This window comes from Littorina saxatilis, linkage group LG3, assembly GCF_037325665.1.
Source record: "Littorina saxatilis isolate snail1 linkage group LG3, US_GU_Lsax_2.0, whole genome shotgun sequence".
Taxonomy (NCBI): domain Eukaryota; kingdom Metazoa; phylum Mollusca; class Gastropoda; order Littorinimorpha; family Littorinidae; genus Littorina; species Littorina saxatilis.
In genome coordinates this window covers 74,194,815-74,217,161 of record NC_090247.1, presented here as the reverse complement: position 1 = coordinate 74,217,161, position 22,347 = coordinate 74,194,815, and the positions used below count along the sequence as shown (strand labels likewise).

Below are 22,347 nucleotides of genomic sequence, written 5' to 3'. Positions count from 1 at the left end.
CCTGTCCATATGATAGTCTTGATCTTATAAGAGCTCTGGTGATGTTTGTTAGAATAACTGGGCACTTTGCCCATGGTTGGGCAGCCAGTATTTTAAGAAGGTTGATGGTCTTATTTGTTTTGCTTAAAAGATACTTTAAATGAGCAGTCCATAGTCCATTTGAGGTGAAAAGTACGCCCAGATATTTCACCTGCTGAAAAAGAACCAAAAAGAAGTCTTGGTTTTAGTGTTGTGAACACAGAAGTTCTTCTGGTGTCGTCTGCTGGCCTGAGCCTCACAGAATGAACTTAGAAATGCGTTAAATTTATAGCTGATGAGGTAGGTAAACAACGAAGCGGCAAAAATATCGACCGCACGCAGGTTTTCTGTTCAACTGTGACAAAGTATTTACTCGCGCTTTTTGAGCTCAATCCTTCTGTTCCATGTGAAGGCCAAGGTTTAAAATATTTTTTAGTCAGTATTACCTTACTTTTATTACCATATGAATTTTTTGGGGAATTTTTTTTATATAAATTTAAAGGAACATAACACCGATTGACAAAATTGAATTCGCGTTCAACAAGAGTGAACAAATTAGAGAAATCTACTGGACAGACTTTATGATACAGACTTTATGATACAGACTTTTGAATATAAAGGCATGCCAAGCATCGTATAGCCTAATCTTGGGTTGGGTAGCAATTGGCTTTCGGGAAAATCTGTTGAGTTATTATTGTACTGGAAAAGCTTTCTTCTCTCTGGTTGGTTAAGCACTCCACGAAGTTGGAATGAAATTGGAATAATGTTGGGGCGATCTTGCAATCTCATTGGTTTATTATTCCAACTTCATTCCAGCTTGACAGAGTACATTTTTCGTACATTTTTCGATAGGGTATCTTACCGATGTATAAAAATCACAGAGAAAAATACACTGAGTGGTGTTATCCGCGGTTTGCGTTTGAAATAATGTTGTGTTTCTGTTGGAATTTAGTTTAAGGCCAGACAGACTAACACATTTTAAATCAAAATCGTTATGAATTGTGTTGAGTTACTTAAAGGGGTTTGAATGTGCTTGGACTAAAATATAGAAAAAATTCTTATTTTACCTTTTGCGGCATTGGTTACCAAGAAAATGATTCAAGATGGCCGCCAAAACAAAAAATAAAAAAATGTATAACTCAAAAACTGTTTCAAAGAAATCCATTCTGGTTTTTTGCATTTTCTTATTAAACTAAATATCTATATTTTATCGTTTGGATTTGTTGTTATGATGTATATAACATTTTTGAGATTAAAAAAAAAAGAATAACAGGAAAAAAAACTATTAGTCAAATCCAAACGTAAATATCACAGGCACAACAACAAAATTAGCAAATTTGATTTTTACAGCCTACTAACAGTGAGATGTTGCTACAGTTAAAGTTTGTTACGAATTATTCAAATATGAGTCATAAACTTGCAGGTTGTTGTCGTTCTTGTTTTTTGAATGAAAAGAAGTGATTTTTCTATAGTTACACGTGCACAGGTAACTGTAAACAAACATGTATTATACGGTTTATTTCAGCAAGCATATTACTAATAACAGAAAATGCAAATCATTGAAACAGGGTTGGTTTTTTTGCGTTCAGGAGCACTTAATTGTACCCGTTCAAAACTCGGTATCACATTCAGCTTTTATAACACCAAAACTAAAGCTTCCAACAGTACATCCTCGCGCCTCCTTTTATACAATATACCTCTTCCATTTCATTTACAATGTAAACGTTATCAAAAGCCTTCGTAACATCGACATGCAGCTACTATTTTTGTGTATTCAACCTTTTAACGCTACCTTCTACTCTTCTTCTTTCTCGTTCATGGGCAGACACTCCCACGTCCACTCATGTTTTTTCACGAGTGGAGTTTTTCGTGTATGACTGTTTTTACCCCGCCATTCAAGCAACATACGCCGATTCGGGGGGAGTTAATGTTATTAAAAGCTTCCGTAAAATCGAAATGCAACTAATATTTTTTGGTCAATTTTTAACTCTACCAATAAGTGATCTTGAGGAGAAAAAAAATGTGGAACATTTTGGAAAAGAGTTCAGTGCTAATACTACGACGACTACTACTATTTGGAATTTGTGTCCCCAGGTATAAAAAAATATTTGGGACGTGATGGGGTGATACGCTATATACACTGCTATTGCTAAGTTCACTCATCTTTTTTTGTTTTTACAAATAAATGTTAGATATAATTATATGAGCTATTTGGATCTGCTGGCGTTAAGAATTGACTCTCAGTAAAGACTATATTTTACAATGTGGGCTTACTGCAACGTCTGTGGTGGAAAATGTGCTGGGCAGTTTTTCTTCTTCTTCTTCGTCCATAGGCCTCAACTCCCACGTTTACTCATGTTTTTGCACGAGTTGGTTTTTACGTGTATGACCGTTTTTACCCCGCTATTCAGGCAGCCGTACACCGCTTTCAGGGGAGCTAGGCAGTTTTTCTTCCTTACCTTTCCACACTATCAAGGGAAGCTCTGCTCCGGCTCTTCTTTTCTGCAGCTCAAGCCCAGATGTTGATTTTCTGGCAACGTTACTCCACAACTCTACAAAACACCGCTGCTGTGTGGAAAATCCCGCTCGCTGTCGATCGTCTGCTCTTTACTTTGTCGTATTTGCTGAACTCACTAATATGTTACACTGTTTAACAGTTTCGATATCTTTATTCATTTAAGATTTACAATGATGGTTACCAGATCTATGATTCGATGTTGTGTTAAGGGGCCCACTGTTGATCGTTTCAAAGCATAGAATGCTACACCGGAGCAGACACAGACTGCTGCGCGGAGCTACCGCGTTACGCTTTACCTGGGCGTTGCATTGTGGGAGTCATACCTAAAAATAGCGCCAGGTGAGTGACGGACAGGTAAGGCTTTAGTGGCACACCTGTGGAGCGATAAGGGGAAACTAATGTTAGCTTGGCTTGCGGGAAAAACCCTTGGTTGGCTTCGGCGAGAGAAAAACCCTTTGAAAATGTGATGTTTTGGGTGTTAAAGCTCAATATAAACATGTGATTTAGATCTAGATGTTTCATAATCGAAACCCTGACTGTGAAATCAACCAAACTTGGATAGAAACGTCTGAGACAGGGTTAAGGGTGTGCTTTTACGTGGGACTTTGGGGGATTGCCCTCTTACACCAAAGGGGTAACTTTCAGGTTAACTCTAGGGTACTTAAATCTTAGTATACCAGGTGTATGTGTACTGTTCACGCAGTACATATACTAAAATTGGAACGATACAGAGAAGATTAGCATGGCCCCTGCGCAAGGATGACACGCAAATTCGTGAAGCGTTCCATATTTTTTAACTTTTTTATAAAAAAAAATATTAAAAAAATAAAAAATTATTTTTTTTTTTTTTTTTTTTTTTTTTGGGGGGGGGTCTGTCGCTTTAAATTACGCACCGAATAACAACATTCTACTAGAGCATCATCAAACATTCATTCTATTTTTTATTTATGTAATTTTTTAATACCAATAAGCTTTAATATTCAAAATTCAGAAGGGTAAAGTTAGACTATCAACAGTACCCGTCAAAAATAAAACGAGGCGGATCGTTTGGTCGTATATCTTTGTAATGAGGCTCGATATGCAAAAACCAATTAAAGTGTAAGAAAGACCATTCATTTGCCTTCCGTTTGTAATAAACAGTTTGATTTGACATTAGGTATTGTTGATACAGTGGACCGGAGACCACAGGTACCCCCCCCCCAAAAAAAAAAAAATTGAGTTCACAAAGTTCAATCTACTAATATCGACAAACAAGTACAACAGCTTAATCCGAACAGTGTTTAATTAAATGCTAATAAAATGAATGAGTAAATATCTATCTAAAACTGTTCTTTTTGCAAACCTAACCCGTCGAATAAAGAGGCTATGGCATGTTTAATATCGTAAGTGTCATTCTTTACAGCAGTCGCATAAGCTGGGCTGTGATGCCATTTTGTGTGGGTACTGCAGCAAACACTGCTCTGCACATCACCTTCAAACGTTATTGGTATTTTGATATTACATTACCCAAAATACGTGTGTGCCTTTTAATTTGAGACATTCGTTTTACAAAAATGTCAGGTGTTCTTTTATAAGTTTTTTTTATACGGGTAGTATTCTTTCGGTTGCCATAAAACACACAACACACAAAAGAGGTAAACCGTACCGATGCTCAATTGTTAAGCAGCATATTATATGAGGAACTTGAAATGACACGCAGGTGCTAAATATCAAATAAATTCATAATCAGCGCAGGTAATGAATGTTACGTTATCTTCCACAAACCGTATCGGACAACTTTCTGAGCAAGTGTCAATCAGCAAAGTTGCTCAAACTCAGTCATTGAATGTGTTCTTTCATTGAACCGGCCGATGCCATACATTTTGAGTTAGAAAAAAAGGGTTTCATACAAACAAAATTCTTTCTATTGAATCTTTATTTTTATTTGGCAGTATACAGCTTTTGTTAACGCGACTGGCAGAATGTCGAGGAGTGACGGAAAGCTGGAACTCACAATTTACACAGGTTTTTGCAAAGCCCACTTTACCCGTATCGATAAGCGTTCATTTTTTATCATTGTAATTTTTTTTTCTCTTTTCTTTTTAGTTAACCAGAAAATTAGAATGGAAGCAGCCCTGCTTTTCCGTGAGAAGAACAATTGACGAAAACCTTAACATAACATTGTTTTTTCAAACCAAGCGGAACGAATATCCCATCTGGTTTTTATTCACTTGTGGTTTTAAGTATAGAGTGGATCCCCGGTGGCTTAGGGGTACCGTCTGTAGCCGTGTGATTTGAGATCTCGGTAGCTCAGGGGTACTGTCAAATGCTGTTTTGCGGTGTCTGTGCGTGACACTATACTGTTGAAATTTTTTATGCTTCTCATTATTTACACATGCATGTATACTAGTTTAATTATGTGTTATGCTCATCCGGATATCGATACTGAAGTATTGTTTCTCTTTTTTGTTTTCCACCTTTTTGGGGGAAAATGCATTCTTCACAGTTTGAAAGTAGGGGCCTATCTATGATCGAACAAAATCAAAAAGTTTCAATACTTCACAGTTAACACAAACATACATATGAAAATATAACCCTAATTCTGGGGCTATCGAGATAGCAGTCCAGGTTCTTTATGGTATGCAAGTTTTAAGCCTTCGGCCCGTAAAGAAATATCATGTGTCGTTTTCCACGTTGTAACAAAAAACCATTTAAACGTTAAACGGAGTAGATTAGCCGCACGTCGGCTCGCGTCACCGCCCCTTCTCATATGGGCCTTGGGCAATTGGTTCACGGCTCTTCCGTCCAGTCATTGGGCGACAGTAGCATCGTTGTCTACAGTTGGCCTTGATTGGCTCTTTTACAAGACCTGCACCGACTTAGCGCCACCCGCCTGTTTCGCGGCACTTCAGTTTCCAACTCGACGAATGAGTGTACTTGCACGTGTTTTCATTGGATCTGTGGAAATCGCGTCAGTCCATCACTGGTCGTAGCGAATTAGGATAAGGCACGTGACTATGAGGATGCACCGCCCATACCTCCACCCAATTATCTCGCGGCACTTCCGTCTCTATGACGACGAGTACTGTACTTTTCATTGGACCTGTGAAACTTGCGTCAAGACCCATCCCAGTAGCGAATACGTGGAAGGCACACGTGATGCGATGCGCCGTCTACGTTGCTGCCACTGACCGCGATTCGCTGATAAACATCTCACCGAACGCGTACCTGTGTCAGTGATATGAGAGCACCGCCCATTGCGCTGCTCATGCCAGGCGTGAGGTCAGTCATAAATTTAATTGCCGTATCGCGCCTTACGGCTGGAAGGGAAGAAATGCTGTCCGGCGGCACTTGTTGCGTGCGTCTATTCTTTGTCCCGAGTCACTGCTGCCTGCATGCAAACAACAGGAGCGGTGGCATTCACACAAAAGTGAAAACAAGTTATCCGCCCCCCCCCCTCCCCCCGTCTAGGTGCAGAGCCACAGTGGAGGGGTCAGAGATTGAAAAGGTGGTGTACTCCCAGTTGACCGTATCTTGTTTGACCGTATCTCGTTTGACCGTATCTCGTTTGACCGTATCTCGTTTGACCGTATCTCGTTTAACCGCATTCATTCAGTGGAACGGACTCGAAGTGCCGTTTGACCGTATTTGCTCATGTTTCGTTGTTTTTCATTTGTGCATGCCGATCATTGTACACACACACACATACACACACACACACACACACACACGTACACACACACACACACACACACACAGTACACACACACACAAACACACACACACACGAAGAGGGAAAAAGGCCGGGGTGGAGACATTCCAATCAAACTTAACACTATAATTATTAAGGGTTTACTGTGACTATCGTTCTGTGTTTTGTGGGGCGGGGATATAGCTCAGTTGGTAGCGCGCTGGATTTGTATTCAGTTGGCCGCTGTCAGCGCGAGTTCGATCCCAGGTTCGGCGGAAATTTATTTCACAGAGTCAACTTTGTGTGCAGACTCTCTTCGGTGTCCGAACCACCCCCCGTGTATACTACATTGGGTGTGCACGTTAAAGATCCCACGATTGACAAAAGGGTCTTTCCTGGCAAAATTGCTTAGGCACAGTTAATAATTGTCTACCATACCCGTGTGACTTGGAATAAGGCCGTGAAAGGTAAATATGCGCCGACATGGCTGCAATCTACTGGCCGTATAAAATTTCATCTCACACGGCATCACTGCAGAGCGCCTAGAACTGTACCCACGGAATATGCGCGATATAAGCTTCATTGATTGATTGATTGATTTTGTATAGGTTTTGGACAGACCCGGCGGTATCGGGTACGGGCGACTGTACACCGTTCCGTGTATGTGTGTATATATGTGGTGCCTGTGTGTGTGTGTGTGTTATAATTGACAAGAAAGTAAGAATGGAAGCAGCCCTGCTTTTTTGTGAGAAGCCCGATTTAATAATAGTTTTGCAACAATGAATTGTTTGTCAAACCAAACGAAGTGAATATCCTATTTTTCCTGGTTACATTTAGTCAAGTTTTTAACATAGAGGGGGAATCGAGACGAGGGTCGTGGTGTATGTGTGTGTGTGTGTGTGTGTGTGTGTGTGTGTGTGTGTGTGTACTGAGATCAGTTCCGAGAAAACTTCTGGACCGATCTTCTTGAAACTTCACATGAGAGTTCCTGGGTATGATATCCCCAGATGATATTTTTTTCCCCATTAAATGTGTTCGATGACGTCATATCCGACATTTAGAGAAACTTGAGGCGGCACTGTCACGCCCTCATTTTTTAACCAAATTGGCTGAAATTTTGGTCAAATAATTTTCGACGAAGCCCGAACTTTGGTATTGCAATTCAGCGTGGAGGCTTAAAAATTAATCAATGAGTTTGCTCATTAAAGTTGTCATTAAAATTAAATTGTCGCAAACAGATTCAAAATTGATTGCATCGTATTCTTCATCAAAATCTGAATATAAAAATATATAAAATATGTTATGTTTACTCTTAGAATGTGATCACAATTAACGAAGATAGGTGAGGGCGGGGATGTCGCTCAGTTGGTAGCGCGCTGGATTTGTATCCAGTTGGCGGCCGCTGTCAGCGTGAGTTCGTCCCCACGTTCGGCGAGAGATTTATTTCTCAGAGTCAACTTTGTGTGTAGACTCTCCTCGGTGTCCGAACACCCCCGTGTGTACACGCAAGCACAAGACCAAGTGCGCACGAAAAAGATCCTGTAATCCATATCAGAGTTCGGTGGGTTATAGAAACACGAAAATACCCAGCATGCTTCCTCCGAAAACGGCGTATGGCTGCCTAAATGGCGGGCTAAAAAACGGTCATACACGTAAAATTCCACTCGTGCAAAAAACACGAGTGTACGTGGGAGTTCCGCCCTGATATGGCCCTTCGTGGTCGGCTGGGCGTTAAGCAAACAAACAAACAAACAAACAAACAAACAAACAAACAAACAAACAAACAAACAAACAAACAAACAAACAAACAAACAAACGTGGGAGTTTCAGCCCACGAACGCAGAAGAAGAAGAAGAACGAAGATAGGTTAATTAATGCTACGATTAAAACGTAAGTAATCGATCCAGAAATGGTTTCATCTTATTCTTTATCATTTTCTGATTCCAAAAAACATATAGATATGATATGTTTTTATTCAAAACAAGTTCAGAAAGTTAAAAAGAATACAAAAAAGCGCGCTTTCCTGCCTACTGCAGTACGCTATTGCGCTATTCTGCCTCGTCAATTTCACTTCGTGTTGCACGGGAAAACTGCCGCGGGGATTGACGAAGCTATATTGTCTCGGTTAAAAAAAAAAAAAATGCAGTGCGTTCAGTTTCATTCTGTGATTTCAACAGCTTCACTAAATGTAGTAATTTCGCCTTACGCGACTTGTTTTGTATTCAGGGTAGAAAGGAAACAGCAGATGCAGTGCTCAGTTAAAAGTGGATCCCCGGTGGCTTAGGGGCACCGTTGGTCGCCGTGTGATTTGAAATCTCGGTAGCTCAGGGGTACCGTGAAATGCTGTATCAGCCATATCATCGGGGCGGGGAAAAAGCTCAGTTGGTAGCGCGCTGGATTTGTATTCAGTTGGCCGCTGTCAGCGTGAGTTCGATCCCAGGTTCGGCGGAAATTTATTTCAGTCAACTTTGTGTGCAGACTCTCTTCGGTGTCCGAACTCCCCCCCGTGTACACTACATTGGGTGTGCACGTTAAAGATCCCACGATTGACAAAAGGGTCTTTCCTGGCAAAATTGCTTTGGCACAGTTAATAATTGTCTACCTATACCCGTGTGACTTGGAATAATAGGCCGTGAAAGGTAAATATGCGCCGAAATGGCTGCAATTACTGGCCGTATAAAATTTCATCTCACACGGCATCACTGCTGAGCGCCTAGAACTGTACCAACGGAATATGCGCGATATAAGCCTCATTGATTGATTGATTGATAGGATGTAACATTGTACCGGTGAAAGTTGTCCTGCTTCTCATTGTTTACATGTTTTATTGTGACTTATGCTCATCCGAATATTGATACTGAAGTAATGTTTCTCTTTCTTCTTTTCCCCCCTTTTTATTGAAACTGAATAAGCCTACATATTTCTTTGACAGTAGGCCTACCGCAATCTATGATATAACAGTATCACAAAGTTTCAATATTTTAGAGTCAAACGGTAAGGCCCGGCCCGGAACGGCACAAGAATAAATGTCAAAATATCGCCCATACTTCTGGGACTACGAAGATAAGTGTCCAGGTTCTTTGTTGTCTGCGATTCTAAGCCTATTGCCCGTAGAGAAACATCATGTGTCAATTTTTTTATTATATTTAGTCAAGTTTTGACTAAATATTTTAACATCGAGGGGGAATCGAAACGAGGGTCGTGGTGTATGTGCGTCTGTCTGTCTGTCTGTGTGTGTGTGTAGAGCGATTCAGACTAAACTACTGGACCGATCTTTATGAAATTTGACATGAGAGTTCCTGGGTATGAAATCCCCGAACGTTTTTTTCATTTTTTTGATAAATGTCTTTGATGACGTCATATCCGGCTTTTCGTGAAAGTTGAGGCGGCACTGTCACGCCCTCATTTTTCAACCAAATTGGTTCAAATTTTGGTCAAGTACTCTTCGACGAAGCCCGGGGTTCGGTATTGCATTTCAGCTTGGTGGCTTAAAAATTAATTAATGACTTTGGTCATTAAAAATCGGAAAATTGTAAAAAAAAATAAAAATTTATAAAACGATCCAAATTTACGTTTATCTTATTCTCCATCATTTGCTGATTCCAAAAACATATAAATATGTTATATTCGGATTAAAAACAAGCTCTGAAAATTAAATATATAAAAATTATTATCAAAATTTTTTTTTCGAAATCAATTTAAAAACACTTTCATCTTATTCCTTGTCGGTTCCTGATTCCAAAAATATATAGATATGATATGTTTGGATTAAAAACACGCTCAGAAAGTTAAAACGAAGAGAGGTACAGAAAAGCGTGCTATCCTTCTCAGCGCAACGAATACCCCGCTCTTCTTGTCAATTCCACGTGCACTGCCTTTGCCACGGGCGGTGGAGTGACGATGCTACGAGTATACGGTCTTGCTGCGTTGCGTTGCGTTCAGTTTCATTCTGTGAGTTCGACAGCTACTTGACTAAATATTGTATTTTCGCCTTACGCGACTTGTTGAAGTTGCGAGACAAAAGCAAATACATAACCTAAACGGAGTAGATTCTCCAATAAGCGCTTCGGCTCGCGTCACCGCCTCTTGTCATATTGGCTTTCGTCGATTGGTTCACAGCGCTTCCGTCCAGGCATTGGTCGACAGTAGATTCACTGCTACCGTTGATATCGCTGTCTGATTGGCACTTTCACAAGACCTGCACAGCTTCATACCGCCACCCGCTTGTTTCGCGGCACTTCAGTTTCCATGTCGACGAATTCTGTAGGCCTACTGACCTACTCAGTGCCAGTGGTTGTGTTTTTATTTGCTCAGATCTGTGGAAATTGCGTCAGTCCACCACTCGTCTTAGCGAACGAGATCATATAAGGCACGTGATATGATGTACCGCCCAAGTTACCTCCACCCGATTATGTCGCGGCACTCCTGTTTATATGACGACGAGTACTGAGTCTGTACTTTTCATTGGACCTGTTGAACTTGCGTCCACCACTTGTAGCAATTTTGCGGAAGGCACGTGATATGATGCATCGCATACCGCTTTGCTCTTACTACTGATAGTGATTCGCTGATAACCATCCAACCTGTGATATGATAGCGCTGCGCATGACAGTGAGGGCGTGAGCGTGAGGTCACGAGTCAGTAGTTAATTTATTTGTATCGCTCTTTCCCGCTGGAAGGGAAAAAACGCACCGCCCTTTACCGGCACTGCGCACGACAGGGCGTGCGGTCAGTAGTTAATTTATTCATATCGCTCCTCTCCAAATAGAAGGGAAGAAACGCTGTCCGGCGGCACTTATTGCGTGCGTCTATTCTTTGTCCCGAGTCAGTGTAACATGAGCGCTGAGCCAAGTGAACGCCTAACGTTTCATGTTGCAAAAGCCTGCACCAAACTTATGGCCCTCGGCTGTACACGGGACCACTCATTGGTGCGTTCTCCGGCGCTGCAGCTGTCAGTCGAGTCACTCACCAACAGAACCGGACTGGTGGACCTCGTTCCAGTATTTCATTTTAGCGTGAACTTCATCAGTTTTTGAACATGGACAATGTCCACGATAAAGAACAAACGATTCATTTTCATACTTGTGTTGTTTTGTTTTGATTTTGAATGGAAGCAGCCCTGCTATTATGTGAGAAGAACAATTTACAACTAGTTTTGCAAAATATTAATTGTTTGTGAAATCAAACGGAATGAATATCACAGTTTTTCTTGATTTTGATAGAAAGGAAACGGCAGATGAAGCAGTTGAAAGTGGATCCCCGGTGGCTTATGGGAAAATACAGCCCCTACTTCGCGGTCTACCGAGATAAAATTCCAGGCCTCGTCTTTAAATAATCGTGGGATGCGTGTTTAAGCCCTCGGCCAGCGGTACTGAACCATCATGTGTTATTTTCTAATGTTGCGAGACAAAAGCAAATTCATTAACGAAATGGAGTAGATTCTCCAATAAGCGCTTCGGCTCGCGTCATCGCCTCTGATTATTTTGGTCTTTGCGGCGGCGATTGGTTCAGGGAGCTATTGTCAAGTTCATTGGTCGACCAGTAGAATCACTGTCTGTAGTTGGTATCGCTGTCTGATTGGCTCTTTTACTCGCTAACACCTACTTGCCGCCACCCGCGTGTTTCGCGGCACTTCAAATTTCATGTCGACGACTGCTGCTGTATGTACTTGCTGTGTTCTTATTGGATATGTGGACAACGCGTCAGTCTACGGCCACTCGTAGCAGTTTAGGGTTTGGCACGTGCTATGATGCACCGCCCAAATTACCGCCACCCAATTATGTCGCAGCACTTCAAGTCTCTATGGCGACGAGTATTGTGCTTTTGATTCCAGCGTCGCGGACGACGCTGGTATCTGCGGTCGGGAAGACTTTCCACGAATTTGCCACAGGGCGCCGCCATGTTTTCTGTGCTCGACTGCAAGCAGACCACAGGCACATTACACCCAAAATTCTTGTAGGCATACACAGACGCAACATAGCATATACAGACAATAACACCCACAACACTTCAACTGCATATGAAAGGAATAAAAATAAATCCGCAAATCAGTCGCGCACAATACACCAGTTAGAAAAACAAGGAGTACCAAAGCGGCGTGCAGAAACTAAACTGACTCGGAGACTGAGAAGAAACATTTATCACACGATGTGGATAGCAAACATTAAAATAAAACAGATAAGTCAAGCAAAAAATAAACACAAATATCGAAAACACAATAAACAAAGGTAAAGAAAACAAAAAGAGATGCTTGCCGACAGTCAGTGTGTGTGTGCGTGGTTTGCCGTGTGCGTCAGCGGGGTGTGTGTGTGTGTGTGTGTGTGTGTGTGTGTGTGTGTGTGTGTGTGTGTGCGTGCGCGTGCATGCGTGCGTAGGCTACGTTCTTGCGTGTGTGCGTTCGAATGAGAAAGAAGAGAGAGAGAGGATTGAACAATGAGGTCACGTTCTCTGTCACATGAATACATATACACACACTGAAGGCTACTTCGGACACGAACACTTGCCAACAACTGTGGTTGGACATGCTTTTGAAATGTAATATTTTTTCGACATGATTTCTGGACATACGAATCCCGCTGTGTTGCCTACTGATGTTGCGAATGATGAAGGTTTTGAGTTGACTGACCTTGAGGAGGGATTGCATCAGGCGTTTATCGTCTCAAATTATATCCTTGCTACTTTTCAGGAGTCAACTATTGCCATTCATGGTAACTTGGATAGTCAATGTTTTTATTTGTTTGATTCCCATCAAAGAAACAGAAATGGTAACCATTCTTCAAATGGCGCTGCAGTTTTGATGTCATCAAGTTAATTCCTTTGCAGAATTGATTGATTTTCTCAAAAGCCATTATCAATGTGTTTATCAATTAACACCTGTTCATTTCTGTCCAACTGCAATGCAAACTCAATGTGGAGGAAACAAGGATTCATTACAAACAAGTCATCCCTGTACATCAACAGATTTATGTACCTCAATCAATACTGCTGGTATGAGTGACAGGAATCTAAAAGAAAAAACAACCAAACGCAAATGTACTACTACTTCTACGACTCGTTTGAATGTAAAACAGAAATGTAACACTATCTGTGACAATGACGGTTCTACGACTCGTTTGAAGGACAGTATAGATCGAACCTTAACCCACAACTACGACAATTGGTGTCAGACTTTTTTGAACAGGAAAATATGCCTCTGTTCAACAGTAACCAAAACATGGAAGATGTTTTTGAAACTTTACAGAAATGTAACACTAGCCTATCTGTGACAATGTTGCTTTTGAATTGAACCCACATTTGTTGAACAGGAGAGAATGTTCCTGTTCAACAGTGCCCAAAACACTGAATCTGACGTTTTTGAATCTTTTCTGTCATCTAACTGAATCTGACGTTTTTGAATCTTTTCTGTCATCTAACCCAATTGCTCATGACTTCATCGATCTTGAACATGCCTACTTTTCAAAGAAAGACAGACAAAAGCGAAATCTGCATGTTAGCCATCTGCCTGAAATGGTCAATGCACTTTTGTAAAATTGTCACAGCTGTTATGCACTTTTGTGAAATGGTCAGTGCTGTTGTGCACTTATGCAAAACTTGGTGCTGTGCTGTTAACATTTGAACAAAATGCATTTTGTTCAAATGTTTAGTGCAACTTGCTACTATATAATCGCTGTATGCGCTTTGTGGTAATAATGCACTGTTGTGAAAAGTTTGCGCTAAATGTTGGCACTATGCATCATTGTTGGAGCACCCTCCTGTAGATGCACCATGCTGAAAAATGTACTTATGAATCAAGCATTGACTGAAATAAACAATTTATATATCCAGCACAACATGCAATTCATTAACTTTTGACCCTAACCTTTAACACTTCCCAAAATAAATCTTTGGTGGACATTGCATCGACGCTGTTCATTTTGAATGAACATTTTTCTTGTTGGACCTGTGGTCGGAACTTCATTGGACCTGTGGAACTGGCGTCCACCACTCGTCGTAGCGATTTAGAGTAAGGCACGTGATATGATGCATCGCCTACTCTGCTCCTCACTACTGACAGCGATTCGCTGATAACCATCCAACCTGTGATATGATAGCACCGCCCATGGCGCTGCGCATGACAGTGAGGGCGTGAGCGTGAGGTCAGTACGTGTAGTTAATTTATTCGTATCGCTCTTTCCCGCTGGAAGGGAAGACACCGCTGGCCGGCAGCACTTGTTGCGTGCGACTATTCATTGCCCCGCGGTCCTGTATGCGAACAGCATGCGCGGTGGGGTGGGCATTCTTTCAGTTGGGGTTTTTGTTCAGACTAAAATGAAAACAAGTTATCCGTGTCCCCCCTCCGTCTAGGTGCAGAGTGGAGGGGTCAGAGGTTGAAGACTGATCCAGTGTGTCAGTGTGAGCCGGGGAGAAGAGCCTGAGTGGAGACTGACACTGATTCCAATCAAACTTTGTAATACTTTAATTATATACTGTGATTATCGTGCTGTTTTAGGGAACAGTTTTTGGACGATAGAATCCGGGTATCGAGTTACTGCGCTTTTGTGCTCCGGTGGGTGTGTGTGTGCGTGACAGAAAACCACAGAATGATGCGCCACAGCACAGGAGTTGAAAGTGGATCCCCCGATGGCTTAGGGGTACCGTTGGTCGCCGTGTTATTTAAAATCTCGGTAGCTCAGGGGTACTGTGACCTGCTGTATTTGGGCAGTGAAGGGGTAACGGGCTTCTCTCCTCGTGGTTTGGTGCTTGCTCTCACGGCTGTACGAGTCTCGCACACTCGACAATGATTTGAATCCACAGTTACTGTGCCCACTGCTGCACACACCACAATAAGAATGACAACACAAACACTGATTTGAATCCACAGTTACTGTGCCCACTGCTGCACACACCACAACAAGAATAACAACACAAACACTGATATTTAATGTTCCGTGCTGCACACATCACAACAAGAATGACAACACAAACACTGATTTGAATCCACAGTTACTGTGCCCACTGCTGCACACACCACAACAAGAATGACAACACAAACACTGATTTGAATCCACAGTTACTGTGCCCACTGCTGCACACATCACAACAAGCATGACAAAACAAACACTGATTTGAATCCACAGTTACTGTGCCCACTGCTGCACACACCACAACAAGAATGACAACACAAACACTGATTTGAATCCACAGTTACTGTGCCCACTGCTGCACACACCACAACAAGAATGACAACACAAACACTGATTTGAATCCACAGTTACTGTGCCCACTGCTGCACACATCACAACAAGCATGACAAAACAAACACTGATTTGAATCCACAGTTACTGTGCCCACTGCTGCACACACCACAACAAGAATGACAACACAAACACTGATTTGAATCCACAGTTACTGTGCCCACTGCTGCACACACCACAACAAGAATGACAACACAAACACTGATTTGAATCCACAGTTACTGTGCCCACTGCTACACACATCACAACAAGCATGACAAAACAAACACTGATTTGAATCCACAGTTACTGTGCCCACTGCTGCACACACCACAACAAGAATGACAACACAAACACTGATTTGAATCCACAGTTACTGTGCCCACTGCTGCACACACCACAACAAGAATGACAACACAAACACTGATTTAATGTTCCGTGCTGCACACATCACAACAAGAATGACAACACAAACACTGATTTAATGTTCCGTGCTGCACACATCACAACAAGAATGACAACACAAACACTGATTTAATGTTCCGTGCTGCACACATCACAACAAGAATGACGTCACAAACACTGATTTAATGTTCCGTGCTGCACACATCACAACAAGAATGACGTCACAAACACTGATTTAATGTTCCGTGCTGCACACATCACAACAAGAATGACGTCACAAACACTGATTTAATGTTCCGTGCTGCACACATCACAACAAGAATGACGTCACAAACACTGATTTAATGTTCCGTGCTGCACACATCACAACAAGAATGACGTCACAAACACTGATTTAATGTTCCGTGCTGCACACATCACAACAAGAATGACGTCACAAACACTGATTTACTGTTCCGTGCTGCACGTGTACAGAGAATAATATAAACTGTGGCGACAGCGTGATTTTTTTGTGTGGATTAAAACAAAAAAGTTAAACAACACTATCAGGTTATTGAGGGCTTGTACTCAGGTCGATGCTGGGCGCATGTTGAGTTGTTCGTAGAAACCGTGGATACGATCTGTGGTAATTTACACGAAGGTCTATTCAGCAAGAAGGAAGATATTATTGTCCCTGATACTTCGCTGTGTGTGTGTGTGTGTGTGTGTGTGTGTGTGTGTGTGTGTGCTTTCTAAAACACTAATCTAAAATGAAGTATTTTTTTCTAAAAGCATACCCGTGAAAACATCTCCATTCACTGGCCAGGCTTTCCAGTATATGGAATGAGACTAGCCCTCAACTTGCCCTCAACTAGCCCTCAACTAGCCCTCAACTAGCCCTCAACTTGCCCTCAACTTGGACTCATACCACAAGTCAACTGCCTGGCTAATTCCCGTGCAAGAATGGACTGTGTGGGAGAGGGCGTACAACGTATTATTTTTCTCCTTTTACCTTGTCGAGGGGCCGAGGACGGCTCCTCTTTTTTCGGCGAGTTCGATATAGACTAGGACAGATTTCAGAAAATCTAACACCCTCGGGCATTTGTGGGTAATTAATGGCAACAGGTTGTTTCTTATAGATTTGGGTGTGCTGAATCCATTTCTGCCTGTTGCCAAAGTCAAAAATGCCTATATTCGTTACTATTCAACGGTTTCCAAGATGGCCGCCATGATATCAAGAGACTACTAATTCTCAAACAAATGCTTATATCTTTGGTGTTTTTAGAGATACAGTGTTAATTTTTGGCTAGTTGGTAGATGACCAATAGGCAATGGTTGCCTTGTCAGAGTATTTGACCTTGACCTTAAGTCAAGGTCACATGAGACTTGACAATATTGACTTGTACTGTTTTGTCATGTGTGCATTTTAAGTTGTCTTTTGGCAGTAAACTACTGCGAACTAATCACTAAAAATAAGTGATATTACCCAGTAGGTATTCAGCATTAAAATGAATATACATTGATCATCATTCTGACAAGGTCAAGGTCATTTTGACCCCATATTTCAGATGTGTTTAAACTTGGACGCCATCAAGATTTGCAGTGGCTCATCTGTTGTACACACTGGACATCTGATTCAACAATTACATTTCAGCAGGGGTTCAGATCAATGGTGCACAATCAACTAGGTCAAAGGTCAAGGTCAAGGTCAAAGTCCAAGGTCACTATTTGGACCATTTATTCTCAAAAACGGGGCCTAAAATAGAGATAAGCCATTTGTGAGTAATTATGGTGTGCTCTTCCCATTTCTGCTGTATGACAAAGTGTATATTTGCTAGTTTGTCCTGTATCATTAAATATTCAAAATGGCCGCCACAAGCCTGAAAACTCGCCCACACACAAAAACTGACAATTCTTTAAACATAACCACTCTATTTATTATCAACTTTTGTTTCAACATACGTTTGTATCAATAACGTTGCATAATCAGTACAAATTTCAACAACATTTAAGATGTTATGGTATTTCTGTGGCAATTATAACACAATATACACAAATCTCAAATGGGCTAAAGCTGAATATCAGAATCTGCTGGTAGTGAGGCTCGGTGGTCTCCATACGTCCCTCAACTTCCTCAAAACCATCGGGCGTCACATGGAGTGCTCTGGTCTTCTGGATCTGTTGGTCGAGAGCAATGCCCTTGGCCCGAAAACAGCTGAACAGGTGCTGGCAGGCAAGTCCTATGTCAGAGGGATGCGAACTCATAAGTTGACCTGGCAAGCCTTGTGGAGAATACTCCTACCACAGTTGCTGCAGTACGTCCACGGCAGTGATGAGCTCGCACAAGAGATTGAAGACGAGATGGTTCGTGATGACACAGCAGCACTTGTACATCTTCTTGCCAACAAACGCTTCACAGACCTTGTGGACTCGTTTGCTGCTTCGCGGGCCAATCCAAACTTCCAGTTCTGGTGGGAGTACCTGAAGATGGTAGAAATTCTTCTCCAGTTCACACGCGCCAGTAGAGATGGCGACTGGAATCTGCATCTTCAAGCTTTCACGGCAATGCTCCCCTACTTCATGAGATATGATCATACCAACTATGCTCGATGGGGCACAGTCTACGTCAGTGAAATGAATCAGCTCCCCGAAGAAGTGAAGAAGGAATTTGAAGCTGGGCACTTTGTTGTGAAGAGGAGCCAGAGCAAGTTCAACCAGGTGGACCCAGATCAAAGTCAAGAATGGCTGAACGGGATTGGAAAGTCATGTGGAGGGATTGTGGGCATCACAAAGACACCGTCTGCTCTGAACCGTTGGGCCCTCTCGTTCAATCTCCGATCTCACATTGCAGGAGAAACAAGAGCAGTCTTTGGAGCAGAGGTTGACGAGAAGAGCATTCACAACGAATGCAACAAGGCCAGAAAAAGACAAGACAAAACTGATGAAGAAAAGTTGTTTGACAACCTTAAACGCTTCAAGGTTTTTTCTCTGGGTGTGCCTGAAGATCTGCAGAACATTGCATCGAAGGATCTTACAACCAAGAACATGGAAGAAAACCTGTTGACAGCACGTGAAAAAGGACAAGAACAGGTGAAAACATTTGTTCGGGAGAGACTTGTGCCCTGCGAAGAGAGGAAAATGAAATTCCGCGATGCTCTGCCGAAGAACAAGCCTCTGACATTTGCCAGTCTGTACGAGGTGAAGCAGAAGGATGCAAAGAGTGGGAAACAAAAGACGGTCAAAGCTGACAGAAAGATTCTTCAGCGGTTGATCACGGCCTATGAAGCAGGGCGCAGTGTTGATCTTTCTGTGATCATGAAGCATGAGCTGATGCCAGTACCCCCTTCACTTGCTGAAACTGATGGCAGTTTAAGGTCAGGATCAAAAGCAAGCTTGCTTAAAATCCTCACAAGTGGTGTAAACTGTCCTCCAGGCATTGAAGCACAAGAGCTTGGAGACAAGGCAACACTTGTCGTTGATGGGCAAGCACATGTTTGTGCACTTGGAAAGCCACAAGGTGCAGCTACATTTGGTGTTCTTGCTGACACATTCGTCAAGTCTCTCCTTGCCCAAGGACATGCCTTTAAACGCACCGACATCGTCTTTGATCGGTATGATCAGCTGTCAATCAAAGGTGGAACAAGAAAGAAGCGGAGCAAAGGAGCTCAGCCCATCAGGAAACTGATAGAGTCTAAGGACACACCCCTGCCAGCCAAATGGGACAACTTCATGTCTCACCCTGAGAACAAAGCTGATCTGGCCAAATTTCTGTCTCGGCAACTCATCCTGCAGGCACCAGATGACAAAACTGTTGTGGTTTCCGGTGGTTTCAGTGATCCAACTCAAGTTGAGTCATCCAAGCCAGACGTGGACACGACTCCGCTAGAGGCCAGTCACGAAGAGGGTGATACACGTGTTGTTCTGCATTGTGTGAACAGTGATGCAACCAGCCTGGTTGTTTCTTCACAAGACACAGATGTAGCTGTATTGATTCTTGCACATTTTGACAAAATGAAGTGCAAGAAAGTGTGGATGAAAACTGGCACAGCAAAGTGTAGACAGTACATCCCAGTTCACAATATTGCCAAGAGACCTGACATGGAGAAGGCAAAGCTCCAGAACTTGATAGGATTCCACGCCATCACTGGCTCGGATTCCACATCTTTCCTGTCTGGCCAAGGCAAGGTATCTGGGTGGAAAGTGTTTCAGCAACATCACCAGCTGCTGGCAAATTTGGGGAAAGGGCAGCTGACAGACGACACGTCAAAAGAAGCAGAGCAGTTCGTTTGCAAGCTGTACATCTGAAACTGTGAGACTGCAGATGGTGCCAGAACCATCATGTTCCGGAAAGCCACCGCCCCAGAAAATCTGCCCCCATCCAGTGATGCTCTGAGCTTCCACATCAAGAGAGCTCATTATCAGGCCTCAGTCTGGCAACAAGCTCATGAGAAGAAGCCGAACCTGCCGCCGATTGAAAGCATGGGCTGGCAACTGAAGGATGGCGTCTTCCTCCCCGTCCTGAAAACCCTTCCGTCTGTTCCAGACGCGTGCCTAGACATCATCTTCTGCACCTGCCAGAAGCAGTGCAGCAGTGGAAGGTGCAGATGCAGAAAGGCGAAGCTACCATGCACAGCAGCGTGGAAATGCCGGGAAATGCACGAGGAGTGTCTTAACGAGTGGTGAACTGACCGTGACCCTTTGGACGTGTGTGATGTTCATTGACCTTACCATATGAAATGTGAACATTTGACATTGTTTGCTGAATGCCTGTACATAGCTGATATGTTTACCTGTTGCTGAGCTTGTTCTCAACATGTTTCGGAAGTTTTTTTCTCGTGACAGAGTATTATGGAACATTAACGTTTGTCATGCTTCAGATTTGTGTATATTGTGTTATAATTGCCACAGAAATACCATAACATCTTAAATGTTGTTGAAATGTGTACTGATTATGCAACGTTATTGATACAAACGTATGTTGAAACAAAAGTTGATAATAAATAGAGTAGTTATGTTTAAAGAATTGTCAGTTTTTGTGTGTGGGTGAGTTTTCAGGCTTGTGGCGGCCATTTTGAATATTTAATGATACAGGACAAACTAGCAAATATACACTTTGTCATACAGCAGAAATGGGAAGAGCACACCATAATTACTCACAAATGGCTTATCTCTATTTTAGGCCCCGTTTTTGAGAATAAATGGTCCAAATAGTGACCTTGGACTTTGACCTTGACCTTTGACCTAGTTGATTGTGCACCATTGATCTGAACCCCTGCTGAAATGTAATTGTTGAATCAGATGTCCAGTGTGTACAACAGATGAGCCACTGCAAATCTTGATGGCGTCCAAGTTTAAACACATCTGAAATATGGGGTCAAAATGACCTTGACCTTGTCAGAATGATGATCAATGTATATTCATTTTAATGCTGAATACCTACTGGGTAATATCACTTATTTTTAGTGATTAGTTCGCAGTAGTTTACTGCCAAAAGACAACTTAAAATGCACACATGACAAAACAGTACAAGTCAATATTGTCAAGTCTCATGTGACCTTGACTTAAGGTCAAGGTCAAATACTCTGACAAGGCAACTATTGCCTATCGGTCATCTACCAACTAGCCAAAAATTAACACTGTATCTCTAAAAACACCAAAGATATAAGCATTTGTTTGAGAATTAGTAGTCTCTTGATATCATGGCGGCCATCTTGGAAACCGTTGAATAGTAACGAATATAGGCATTTTTGACTTTGGCAACAGGCAGAAATGAATTCAGCACACCCAAATCCATAAGAATCAACCTGTTGCCATTAATTACCCACAAATGCCTACCTCTTTTTATTTAGGCCTCTTTTCGAGAATTTATCCTAGTCTAATAGGGTCACATGGAGCGTTGTTGGACCACGGATGATTTTTGTCGTACCGATCTCATGAGATCAAGTGTTTTTGTTTTGTTTTATGTGTGGTTGTTTTTGTGTGTGATTATTTTTTTTATTGCATCCCGCCCCCCCCCCCCCCCCCCTTCTTATTTGTACATCCAAATTACATTTCTGTTTTATCTGTCGTGCTTTCAGTTGTTTTTCCCTCCTAATTTGTGCATCTTTATTATTTGTCTGTTTTATCTGTCGTGCTTTCAGTTGTTTTTTCGAGTCCCTCCTAATTTGTACATCTTTATTAATGTTCTGTTTTATCTGTCGTGCTTTCAGTTGGAGCCGTGCGTGGTGAGCGAGTGGTCCGAGTGGTCGCTGCCTCTGGCCTTCGGTACCGTGGAGAGGTCCCGTTCCATCCTCAGGCCGGGACAGTGCTGCCCTCGCCCTGACGAGCTGCTGGAGCAAGTCAACATCACCTCTTACCTCAGTCAGTACATTCGGCTGGTATACAGTGGGAGGGGGGGGGGCGGTAGCTTTGTTGGTAGAGCACTGGACTTGTGATCGGAAGGTCGCAGCGGGTCTCGTCGCGATATAACCTTCGTGGTTGAAAACGACGTTAAACACCAAATAAAGAAAGAAAAGAAAGAAAGTCGCAGCGGGTTCAAATTCGGG

At 42.3% G+C, this 22,347-nt stretch overlaps 1 protein-coding gene and 1 non-coding gene across 2 annotated transcripts in view; both read left to right on the top strand.

The window, feature by feature from the left end:
* Positions 1-22,347, top strand: part of LOC138963236 (uncharacterized) — a 49,977-nt gene that overhangs the window by 24,536 nt on the left and 3,094 nt on the right. The window contains exon 4 of the mRNA XM_070335295.1: positions 22,012-22,162. Within this exon, the coding sequence (XP_070191396.1) occupies positions 22,012-22,162 (151 nt within the window). The remainder of the gene's footprint in view (positions 1-22,011; positions 22,163-22,347) is intronic.
* Positions 3,225-3,330, top strand: LOC138963377 (U6 spliceosomal RNA). The gene has a single exon (XR_011454835.1). It is a non-coding gene; the product is annotated as a U6 spliceosomal RNA (small nuclear RNA).